The sequence below is a fragment of the Ursus maritimus genome, unplaced genomic scaffold, assembly GCF_017311325.1.
Source record: "Ursus maritimus isolate PB19 unplaced genomic scaffold, ASM1731132v1 scaffold_14, whole genome shotgun sequence".
In the NCBI taxonomy this organism is placed as follows: Eukaryota; Metazoa; Chordata; class Mammalia; order Carnivora; family Ursidae; genus Ursus; species Ursus maritimus.
In genome coordinates this window covers 13,034,199-13,046,428 of record NW_024423786.1, presented here as the reverse complement: position 1 = coordinate 13,046,428, position 12,230 = coordinate 13,034,199, and the positions used below count along the sequence as shown (strand labels likewise).

The 12,230-nt window shown below is 42.2% G+C and overlaps 1 protein-coding gene across 3 annotated transcripts in view; it reads right to left on the bottom strand.

The window, feature by feature from the left end:
* The window catches only part of SUMF1 (sulfatase modifying factor 1), an 89,515-nt gene extending 82,249 nt beyond the window's left edge, over positions 1–7,266 (bottom strand). The window contains exon 1 of one of the 3 annotated variants that reach the window (XM_040628532.1): positions 6,970–7,266. In XM_040628532.1, coding sequence (XP_040484466.1) covers positions 6,970–7,245 — 276 coding nt within the window. In that variant the 5' untranslated portion in view covers positions 7,246–7,266. The remainder of the gene's footprint in view (positions 1–6,969) is intronic. The other 2 variants (XM_040628533.1, XM_008697942.2) reach the window with 2 other exon arrangements.
* Positions 7,267–12,230: the final 4,964 nt, after the last annotated feature.

Below are 12,230 nucleotides of genomic sequence, written 5' to 3'. Positions count from 1 at the left end.
ATGTAAAATGTTGTTCTAGTGAAATACAGAGCATCAGGTGTTTCACTCTACAGGATCCTAAACCAAATAAAAAGAACCATTTTAATCAAGTCTTCACTGAAGTTCCAGATTCAAACAATCCATTCCTCCCTGAAAGTAAGTTCAAACCCCCTTTGCTACATCAGTTTGTGCCATTGCCACTCAAGTCAAAAGCACATACATCAAGGTGACTCTATTGCTGTTAGAACCATATTTGGGGGGGGGGGGAAGGCGCCTGGGTGGCACAGCGGTTAAGCGTCTGCCTTCGGCTCAGGGCGTGATCCCGGCGTTATGGGATCGAGCCCCACATCAGGCTCTTCCGCTATGAGCCTGCTTCTTCCTCTCCCACTCCCCCTGCTTGTGTTCCCTCTCTCGCTGGCTGTCTCTATCTCTGTCAAATAAATAAATAAAATCTTTAAAAAAAAAAAAAAAGAACCATATTTGGGGGGCACCAGGGTGCCTCAGTGGGTTAAGCATCCAACTTGTGATTTCGGCTCAGGTCATGATCTCATGGGTCATGGGATCAGCAGGGAGTCTGCTTGGGATTCTCTCTCTCCCTCTGCTCTTCCCCCCAAGCACACTCCCTCTCTCTCACATAAATAAATAAATCGTAAAAAAAGAAAAGAAAAGAAAAGAAAAGAAAAGAAAAGAAAAGAAAAGAAAAGAAAAAGACCATATTTGAGCCACAAACTCCAGGCAGGGGCAGTGGGCATCTAGTATTTGTGCCCACCCAGCCCTCATTCCTTCCTGTTCTTGTCAGAACAGATATCCCTTTGAAAACCAGTTGTTCAAGTCTCTATATGGCTCAGGTAGAACTGGATGACTACTCCACTTGCTATGACTCAGGCAGGCCAACCGTGGCATTCTTTCGACCACAGAGATGTTACTAAGGAGAGGCCCATGACCCACTCAAAGTTACTCTTGAAACTTCGGCTGGAGCTATGAGAAAAGGGATACTCTCTCTTCCAGCTATTTCCTCAGTAAGAACAGAAGACATTGCCTGAAAATGAAGCAAACAAAGAAAAAAGAACAGCCAGGAAATAGTCAAAAAGGAAGATCTGCCTGAGGTTCTGGACCCAGTTGTGTCTGGGGCCATATCTACTCCTGAACTTCCCCACTATGACAGCCCATAAATGTCCCCTCTCCCACTTTTTTTCTCCTTAAGCCAGTTTTGTGTTTTCTTTCACTTGCTACTATGCTATTTTTGTCTTCTATACAAAAATGAAATAAGCTTATATGAATACTTCTGTGTAGTTCTTCTCCCTTTTCCTTCTTTTCTCTCCTTAAATCTAAGATAATACATTAAAGGCTCATGAGAAAGGGGGGTAACAAGAGAATCATGATCTCTGGATCTGATCTCTGGATCACAAACTGCCTTAGCTGTCTGCATAAGGCTTATCCACCTATATCATTCTCTTACTCTACTGCCCACACAGACAGACACTAATTGTAGATGGAATAGCATTAAAGAACCTTCAAGCCCTGGGATTTATGATTCCATTAAGCCTCGGTTGCCTAACCCGTAAAGTGGGGAATAATATATGTTACTGGATTCTTAGGAGGACGAGATACAGCAAAAGAATATTTTACAAAGGTTTCTTTAGAAAGTATGGGATACCCTTTATTCCCACAGCAGTTTCTCAATATTGTTTTCACCAAAAAAAGGTAACAGATCATTCATGAAATTGTTACAGACTGTCTAAAATGTATAAGACACTGGGCAAGTGGTGGGGGTGGATACAGAGATTTAAAAAGGTCTAAAAATGCTTCCCATGTAGAATATCAAACAACTAGACACATAACACCAAAGAAAATATACAAGTTGCCCTCAGAGAGTAAGAAAATGTTGTGGGAATTTAGAGGAAAGAAAAACCACATCTTCTTGGAGGAAAGGTTTCATAGAAGAGATGGCATTCAATTCAATCGTGCCTTGACACTTGGGTAAGCATTACCTGATTGGAAACATTCTCAGATAGGAAATCAGGACTGAAATTACCCATACGTACAGAGACAGTGCATACAATTTAATCATCCCATGATTCTAAATGCCCTTCAAGCAACTGTTTTCAAAGGCACATGGAGATCAAAACATTCTGCTACCTTGTGCAAAATAACCCGTGCTGAAATTGTTAGGATAATTTTCTCATTGAGAATTATATATATTTTTAAGCAGAAGGAACTTGAGTAAAATTTTAAAGTATCTAAATTGTTTCTCATACAATTTTTACTGCTGTAACTTTCCAGTGAAACTGTAAATTCCTTGAGGGTAAAGCCCAGTGCTATTTATTTTTTTGTGTCCCTCATCTTGCCAAGTGCTCATTGAATGAATTAAAATATAAAAAAAGACTCAGTTGAAAAGTGTTATATTAAAAAGTGTGAAAAATGTCACCCCCAGAAACCTTAAATTACTAACATTTCCCGGAACACATCGTGCACTTGTACAATGCTTTGTTTGTGCCCGTGCTATTCCCCTTCTCGGAATGTCCTTCAATCTGTCCTTCTATCCCTAGCTTCTGAAAATGTTTCCTTCAAGCCCTAGCTCTAATGTGACCTTGTCTTTGAGGCACTTCCTAATTTGTACAGGAAGAACGAATCATTTCTTCCTCTCCAAACACTCTGACCTACTCCTCCTACAATACTGTCACTATGGAAAAATGATGCTGACAGGTGATTCTGCATGGAGGCAGAAGGGAGATGGGGGGGCAGACAGAGAGGAAGGCAGGAGGAGGGAAAGAGAGGGAGAGAGGGGGAGGAAGGAGGAGAGAGGGAGGGAGAAGGAAGGGAGGGAGGGACACATACTAAGAGAGAGCGTACACCTACAAGAGGGTAAACGGTAAATGCCTTGAGGGTAGGACATATGTGTTTTTCTTTTCCTTATGCCCAAGACATATGAGTGTTACAAAATTTGTGTACCAAATAAACATCTGTTGAACTAAACTAAATAAACAGAAAAAAAATTAATTTAATACAACCCCAATCCAAATGTCAGAAAATTGTTTTATGGATATCAACAAACCGATTATGAGTATATATAAACAGGCAAAAGACCCATAATGGCCAACACAATACTCACAGAGAAAAAGTTAGAAGACTGATGCTACCAACTTGAAGAGTTACTGTAAACTTAACATTAACCAAGACAGTGAGTACTGGTGAAAGAACAAAGAGATCAATGAAATAGCACAGAAGCCCAGAAAAAGACCTCCATAAATATAATGAACTGATCTTTGACAACGGTGCTAAGGCAAAACAGTGGAGCAAAGACCATCTCTTCAACAAATGGTGCTGGAACAACTGGATATCCACATACAAAAAAAAATAATAATAATAGACACAGACCTTTCACCCTTCACAAAAATTAACTCAAAATGGATCACAGATTTAAACGCAAAATGCAAAACTGTAAAACTCTTAGAAGATAGAAGACCTAGATGACAACGGGTATGGTGATGACTGTTCACATGCAACATCAAAGGCAGCATCCACAAAAGAAAATTGCTATGTGAGGGTTCATTAAAGTTAAAACTGTCTGCTCTTCAAAAGATAATGTCAAGAGAATGAGGAGCCAAGTCAAAGACTGAGAGAAATTTGCAGATGACACATCTGATAAAGGACTGCTATCCAAAACAAAGGACACTTAAAACTCAACAGTAAGAAACCAAAACAATCTAATTTAAAAATGGGCCAGGGGCGCCTGGGTGGCACAGTGGTTAAGCGTCTGCCTTCGGCTCAGGGCGTGATCCCAGCGTTATGGGATCGAGCCCCATATCAGGCTCCTCCGCTGGGAGCCTGCTTCTTCCTCTCCCACTCCCCCTGCTTGTGTTCCCTCTCTCGCTGGCTGTCTCTCTCTCTCTGTCAAATAAATAAATAAAATCTTTAAAAAAAAAATAAAAAAATAAAAATGGGCCAAAGACACACAGATGGCAAAGATGCTCATCATGTGTCAAGCAAAAAATGCAAACTAAACAACAGTGAGATACCACTACACACCTTAGAATGGCCAAAATCTGGAACAGTGATGACACCAAATGCTGGTAAGGGTGTGGAGCAACAGGAACTCTCATACATTACCAGTAAGAATGCAAAATGGTACAACTACACTGGAAGACAGTTTTGCAGTTTCTTTAAAAACTAAGCATATTCTTGCCATATGTTACAGCAATTGTGCTCCTTGGTATTTATGAAAATATTTGGTACTTATCCAAATATCCATACACAAATCTGCACACGGGTGATTATAGCAGCTTTATTCCTAACTGCCAAAACTTAGAGGCAAGCAAGATGCCCTTTGGTACGTGAATAGATAAATAAACTGTGGCACATCCAGACAATGGATATTATTCAGAGCTAAAAAGAAATTAGCTATTAATCTATGAAAAGACATGGAAGAATCTTAAATGCACATTACCAAGGAAAGAAACCAATTTGAAAAGGCTACATAGTACATGACTCCAACTCTGACATTCCAGAAAAGCCAAAACTATGAACAGACAGTAAACCAGTCAGAGGCACCTGGATGGCTCAGTCAGTTAAGCATCTGACTCTTGATTTTGACTCAGGTCATGATCTCAGGGTTGTGAGATCAGCCCATGCTTCAGGCTCCGCACTCAATGGGGAGTCTGCCCCTCCTCTAGCAATCATGTGTGCGCACGCTCCCGCTCTCTCCAAAATAAAAAAATCAATATTAAAAAAAAAAAGATCAGACATTGCCAGTGGGGATGAGGGGGGAGGAATGAATAGAGGGACACAAAGGATTTTTAGGGGAATGAAAATACTATACTATACAGTACTATATGATATTATAATGATATACATCATTATACATTTGTCCAAACTCACAGAATGTACAACACCAAGAGTGAACCCTAAGGAAAACTATGGACTTTGGTAATCATGATGCATTAATGTAGACTCATCAATTGTAACAAATGTACCATTCTGGTGGAGGATATTGATAATGGTGGAGGTTAGGCATTGTGTAGGGGCAGGGGGTATTATGGGAAATCCCTGTACCTTCCTCTCAATTTTGTTGTGAAACTAAAAATCTGCTAAAAAATTAAGTCTTAAAAAAAATTTTTTTTTAAAGATTAAGGGAAAAAAGCACTATCACTACAACCAGGCACCTCTCCTGTAATATTGAAGTTCTTGAATTCAGAATAAATGGCTAAGTGTCAGAATTAGACCAAAGGCATCTACACACGAACCAAAATACTTGAAATCGAGGAAATCAGAGAGATAAAGAACTGCCTCCTATGAAGTCTTTTTTCTTGACAACAAGGCTACTTCAGGTTCAATAATTAAGTTGAGTCCTTGAAGGCTTGTGAAGAGTGTTCTTAGCAACTGCTAGTTTACTAATAGCATGGGATGCCTCCAAACTTTAAAGAAGGTGAATTCAAGTGAAAATGAGCATAAAATAAAAACATATATGGAAGAAAGGAAGGAAGGGAAGGAGGGAGGGAGGGAGGAAAGAACTGGTCAAAGATGACCCATACAATACCTAGTCCAGACACAAAACCACTCTGAAGAAATGGAAAAATGTATATCTTATAAATTTAATTTAAAAGATACTGGTACCCACATCTCATTCTGATATCAAAAGGAATATAATAGAGCATTTAAAATGCAGAATGTTCTGTACTGGCCAGAAGGTTCTAGGGAAAAATTTCATACAGCTCAGTGTGTAAATGCAGTAAGACAGCTACCCTATTAGTTACAAAGCAGACAAAAAAGACATAGGACTTTCTCTTTTGAAGGAAGGAAGAACTGATTATCAAATACCAGAAAAGGTAGAAAGGAATTAAAATCATGTATGGCCAATACATACTACAACAATAACCAGGGCTCCCACCGCACAAAAGATAAACACTAATAATGCAGCGCATCCTCTGAGGAACAGAATTTTAAAGGCCAAAAATTACACAAAATGGGGAAACAACGAAAAGCCCCATCACCAGCTCCCTAACACTATACCAGAGACACAAAGTTATAGTCCTAACCCCTACCACCCTCACTCCCTAGTTAGAGAAAGACACCTGAGACAAGTATCTTTGGTAATTGTAACATCAGAGTAAAGACTGGTGGCAGCATATGGAAATACTTCAGGGGAAGAAAAAGAAAGAAGTCAGGTAAGGCCTGCTAGAGGACACTACCTCTCACCTAAGTCCTGAATATTGTTCAGAATTAAATCACAGGGAAGAAAAGTGGGATTAAAAAAATAAGGAAAGAATGTAGTCGGTATACAAGAAGGAGCACTAGTTTAGGAGTCAAACATCTTAGTTCTAGTCCCCTTAAGTTTTTTCCACAACCATACCAATATGCAAAGTACTTGGAAAGAATGAAATAATCGTTATGACTAATGTTATTACTTATGTATGCTAACAGTTAACACATCCATGCACTATGAGAGGCACAGATAAATAGCACTAATAAAGCGACTACAGTTGGCTTGGTCCTTCCTGTGGGCTGAAGTACTAAGGATAGCAAGATAAATAGGACAAGTTCTTGCCTTCAAGAAACCGAGTCTACTAGAAGAGTCCACCAATAAAATACAACAATCTTAAAGACACAGAGCCCCACTGTCCTGATTCCTTCACAGTTAAGACAGGAACCCAAGGCTAACGAATCTGTCGGCCTTGAAATTAAAAGCCCGAGAACCTCATGAGGAAGACAGGGTGGAGTGAGGAGGAAATGAGTAGGAGGTAAGAAAAGGAGGGTCAACTGTCCTCAAACCGAACTCCCTAATGCGCAGGATTAAGCTGAGCCCCAATATCCCGCCGACTTGGGGGGCAAGGAGGGGAGAGGAACTCTTCGTCAAGTCGGATAAGCACGTGCCCAATCTGGGGTGTGGTTATAATCTTCATTTGCCTTCGTTCAAACCCCTTGCCTTGCCCATCCCAACCCTGTCAAAGAACCCCGCGGACCCCACGCGCCTTCAGGGAATCAAGAGAGCACCTTGGTGGGCGCGAGCGGCCGCTCTCCCGGGACCTGGCCGGGGGCGTTCGCTTCCCTCGAGTATCGGTGCGCGGCCGCCGAGCTGCCATGGTCCCCGCGCCGTTGGGGAGTACCACAGCCACAGGAGCCCGCGAGGGAGGCCGCGCCCGCACCCGCGCCCGTACTGGCCTCTTCGCCCCCAGCCGCCTCGCCGGGCAGCAAGAGCAGCGGCAGCAAAAGGACAAGTCCGAGTCGGGCGCAGCACCCACCAGCCAGCCCTACTGAGGGCGCAGCCATCTTGTCCCGCGAGCCATGTGACCCCCTAGGTCACGTGGCTCCGCCCTCCTTAAAGGGGCCAGCCTTGGGTTGATTTTTGAGAGGTGCTCTCTCCAATTTTTTCTAGGTACCTCTCCTTTGGAGCACCCCTCCTTGGCTCCGCTAATTTTAAAACAACAAAACTCAAGGACTTCCAGCCGACTGTGAGCCCCATTTTTATTTCTTGTTTGAAAAATGATAAATTTGTTAAGCATTTGCTAAATGCTAGCCAGTATGCTAAGTAAGCCCTTAACTTTTTGAAACCTCATTAAACCTCACAAGGGCCCTGTAATATTGGGTTCACCAAGCAATTAAATGACTTGCCCAAGGTCACATAGCAAATAAGTGTCAAAAACGAGATTTAAACCCAGGGAATCTAATTTAAAAACTGAGTTTGGCCATTATGCCGTACTGTAGGCAATTAAATAAGCTTTTTTAAATAAGACAATTAAATAAACCTTACCAAGAAATAAGGGGAAGACGAATGTGTTGAAAAACTTCACCAAAGGATACAATTAGGGAAATCCTAGGTACAACTTGGATAGGTACAACAATGGCTCTCAAAGAGTCCCAGACCAGCCAGCATCAGCATCACCTGGGAACATGTTAGAAATGCAGTACTTGGGGTGCCTTGGTGGCTCAGTTGGTTAAGTGTTTGCCTTCCACTTGGGTCATGATCCCAGAGTCCTGGGATCCATCCCCACGTTTGGGTTACCTGCTCAGCGGGGAGTCTGCTTCTCCCTCTGCCCCTTCCCCTGCTTATTCTCTCTCTCTCAAATAAGTAAATAAAATCTTTTTTAAAAAAATAAAAGAATCCCTTCCTTTGGAATGTATGTATTGGAATATATATACAGATAAGAAGATATGCTGTGGGGGCGCCTGGGTGGCTCAGTCATTAAGCGTTAAGCCTTCGGCTCAGAGCGTGAGGGATCGAGCCCCACATCGGGCTTCCTGCTCCCCTGGGAACCTACTTCATCCTCTCCCACTCCCCCTGCTTCTGTTCCCTCTCTCACTGTCTGTCTCTCTCTCTGTCAAATAAATAAATAAAATCTTTTTTAAAAACTTTTAAAAAGAAGAAGAAGATACGCTGTCAAGGCTTTGCTTCCAAAAAAATGGGTGATGGGAGGGAGAGGGTGGATAGAGATGAAACAGGATTGGCCTTGAGTTGATAATTGTTTTTTTTTTAAGATTTTATTTATTTATTTGACAGAGATAGAGACAGCCAGTGAGAGAGGGAACACAAGCAGGGGGAGTGGGAGAGGAAGAAGCAGCCTCCTAGCGGAGGAGCCTGATGTGGGGCTCGATCCCATAACGCCGGGATCACGCCCTGAGCTGAAGGCAGACGCTTAACTGCTGTGCCACCCAGGCGCCCCAATTGAGTTGATAATTGTTGAAACTTGTTTATGGGTATCTGGGTGTTTGTTATATTACTTTCTCTAGTTTATGTTTGGAATTTTTAAATAAAGAATATAGCAAAGTCCTTTCCTCCTTGTTGACTATTCAGTTTTCCAAGAGTTTTCACACATTTTCTTGTTTGAGATTGCAGCCACTTGGCAAGCAACCTACTCTTATTGTATCCATTTCATAGTTGGTGAAGCTAAAAGGTCATTATTTTAACTACAGTTATATATTTACTACGGACAATTTAGACTCCCAGGTCTAGGGCAAAGATAGTTGTTGTCCGTCTCTCTGCAAAAGTTCAGTCTCGGCACATGCTGGCTGTGCCAGCTGCCCTTCTGAGAACTGAACACCTTAGATTCATGATCCTGCTAAACCATTAGGGTGTGACCTCCATGAAGGCAAGGATCCTGCCAATTTTCACCACTGAATCGGCAAAATTAGGCCAAAGCCTAGCACATAATAAACACTTGGTGAACATTTATTGAATTAATGAACAAATGAATGAACGGCAGTAATCATGACCTCTTTCTCTTAAAGGGAAGCAAGTTGTTGAGAAAATAATACAGATTTAGGCTTAGAAAGAGCTGTGTTTAAAGCTGTCCACTTGAGGGGTGCCTGGGTCGTGCAATCATTAAGCGTCTGCCTTTGGCTCAGGGCGTGATCCAGGTGTTCTGGGATCTCCGCTAGGAGCCTGCTTCTTCCTCTCCCACTCCCCCTGCTTGTGTTCCCTCTCTCGCTGGCTGTCTCTCTCTCTGTCAAGTAAATAAATAAAATCTTTAAAAAATAATAAAATAAAATAAAATAAAATAAAGCTGTCCACTTGCAAGAGGTATGACGGAGGCCAATCACTTCAATTTCTGAGCCTCTCTTTCTTTATATGTGAAATAGGGATAACAATACCTCCTTCTCAGAGATTTTATAAAGATTAAATGAGTTAAAGTATGTAAAAGACTTAGCTCAGTGCTTGAAATTTCATAATACCTCCAAAAAAAAGTTTGCTATTATTAGCAATCATTATCCAAGACAGAAACTTTGTAGGTTCTCCAGAAAGTACCAGTGTTCTCTCTCAAGCCATTGAATAATTTCTTACAGGTCACCAATCATGAAGTAAGTGGAAAATATTGATGAGAAATCCCAAGTTGAGGGTACTTAAGCTAGAAATTAGAGGTAAACATGCAATTCACCAATCAACTCTGTACAAATAAGGGCACTTTATCTAGAATCTCTCCCCTGCTCCAGCTCCCATTTGAGGTACTTCTGCTGGTCTTCTTGCCCTGTCCATCTAATGAAGCTGGATGAAAGAACCCTAGTCTGAATTGATTTCATGTGTTTACTAAGCAGCAAGGAGATTACTGTGGTTACAACAGAGTGAGCAAAGGGAAGATAAAAAGGAAAGGAGGTCAGAAAGTTAGCAGAGGGCCAGATGATGTAGGATATGGTAAACTTTTACCCTAAGTGAAAGGTGGCACCATGGTGCAGTTTTGAGAAGATACCTCACACTTTTCCTGATAATCAGGGTCAATTTCCCTGCCAAGTTGAAGATTCCTTGTATTGCCTACTGGCCTCTGAACACAAGGAATCCAAAATGCCCTGATGGCAGCCATGACTTTCGGTTCAATGGGACCCTTCCTGTGAAAAAATTCACCCAGGACCTCCAACTCTGCAGAGCCCAGAGTTCTAGGGATGGGAGGAACAAAGTCCCTACTGGATCATTAAGAGTGATAATAAGTGGACTGCTTCTACCACTTCTTGATTCCTAAAACCATGTATTCCTACTACTTAGGGACACAGTGCCACAGAGGCACCTCTGATTGAATATATATACTGTATCTTTATAGATGACTCCATTCTGCAGAGGATGACCTCCAAGCTGGCGTTTCGGCTGTGCCTTCAATAACTCATTCCCACTCTCCATGAGGACAGGTTTCTTCTGGTTGTTGTGGTATGAGATAACACCATTAGATCTCATGACCAGTGGTTACCACTGTATTTCCTTCCTTATGAAATGGGTCCCCTGCTCAAATGCTATGTTGGTGAGAATACAGGCCTGTGGATAAGGCATTCTACAAGCTCCCAGACTGTGGTGCTGGCCCTGCTCAGCTAGACATAATGTCTTTATGAAGAGAAGAGAGAATATTTATCTGCCCCAGGAGCAACTAAGCCATGTAGCGTATGGGGATGCACAGAGGAGACATCCTAAAGGATGTGCCATCTAAGCTGGGTGCTGAAGGAGACAGAAGCTCTTGGAGCAGGAAAGACATAGCTCAGACTTTGTTTTTTCAAAATTTTTCCATTGTCACCATTATTCAAGGCCACTCCTGAGTATAGTTATGATCCAGTCACCATCCATTTTCAGGTTGCATTCTTATCCTGAGCCCACTCATCCAAAAACCGAGGTTGGGCTTTTTGTCTCCTACCTCTGTAGGTTATAAGAGACCCCTACGTGACCCTAGATATGAGTGGAGGGAGGGGCACGGGTGCAATGGTGGTTATGTGCAACTTACTCATGTCATCAGGTCATGCTTGGACTTGATCTTGGATATACTATTTCCATTTCATAATGGATTGCTGTTGAGCTTGTCTGACCTTAGAACTTGGTAGATCTGGCAGAACCAGTTAATAATGCAGTTCCAGATCCATGATTACTTAGTAGCCAACTATTTTATCTCTACAAGGGCTTAGGAGCATGTCAAGAGCTGCTTTTTTTAAAGATACATAATTGTATCTGGAGTCAGGGTTCTCCAGAGAAACAGAACCAACGGGATGTACATATATTTATACATAGAAAGAGATTTATTATGAGGAATTGACTCACGTGACTATGGAGGCAGGCAAGTCCCAAGATCTGTAGGGTGAGTGGGAAAGCTGGAGATCCAAGAGAACTCATGGTATACGTCTAAGTCCAAGTCCAAAGACCTGAGAACCAGGAGAGATAATGGTGTAGTTTTAGTTCAAAGGCTGGCAGGCTCGAGACCCAGAAAGAACCAGTGTTTCAGTTTAAGCCTGAAGGCAGGAAAAAAGCTGATGTCCCAGTTCAAAAGCAGTCAGGGAGGACGAACTGTCTCTTACTCAGGGGAGGATCAGCTTTTTCAGGCTGCCAGCCGTCTACTGATTAGACAGGGCCCACCAACACTAGGAAGGATAATTGGCTTTAGTTGGTCTATCAACTTAAATGTTAATCTTATCCCAAAACATCCTCACAGAAACTCCTGGAATAATGTTTGACCAAATATCTGGGCACCTCATGGCCCAGCCAAAGTGACAGAAAATAACCCATCTCAGTCATTCTCTGCTGTGGCTGTCACGATGTTGCTCCAGAATCCCAGGGGCCTAGTGTTATGATTTTTTCCCTTGGGCTTGCCATCCTCTCCAACCTGCCTCTTTCCTGCTGCTGAGCTCTTTCTTTCTAGCAGCCCCACTTAAACCTGGACTCCCATGTGACCTGGTGTATGGGCTAGATCAATAGCCCTGGTTGTGGAAAATGCTGTTTCCAGAACCAGGTCAGCCCTGGCGCTTCCTTCTTCAGAGTAGGGGATGCATGATGCAGCAATTTGGCTTTTACTCTG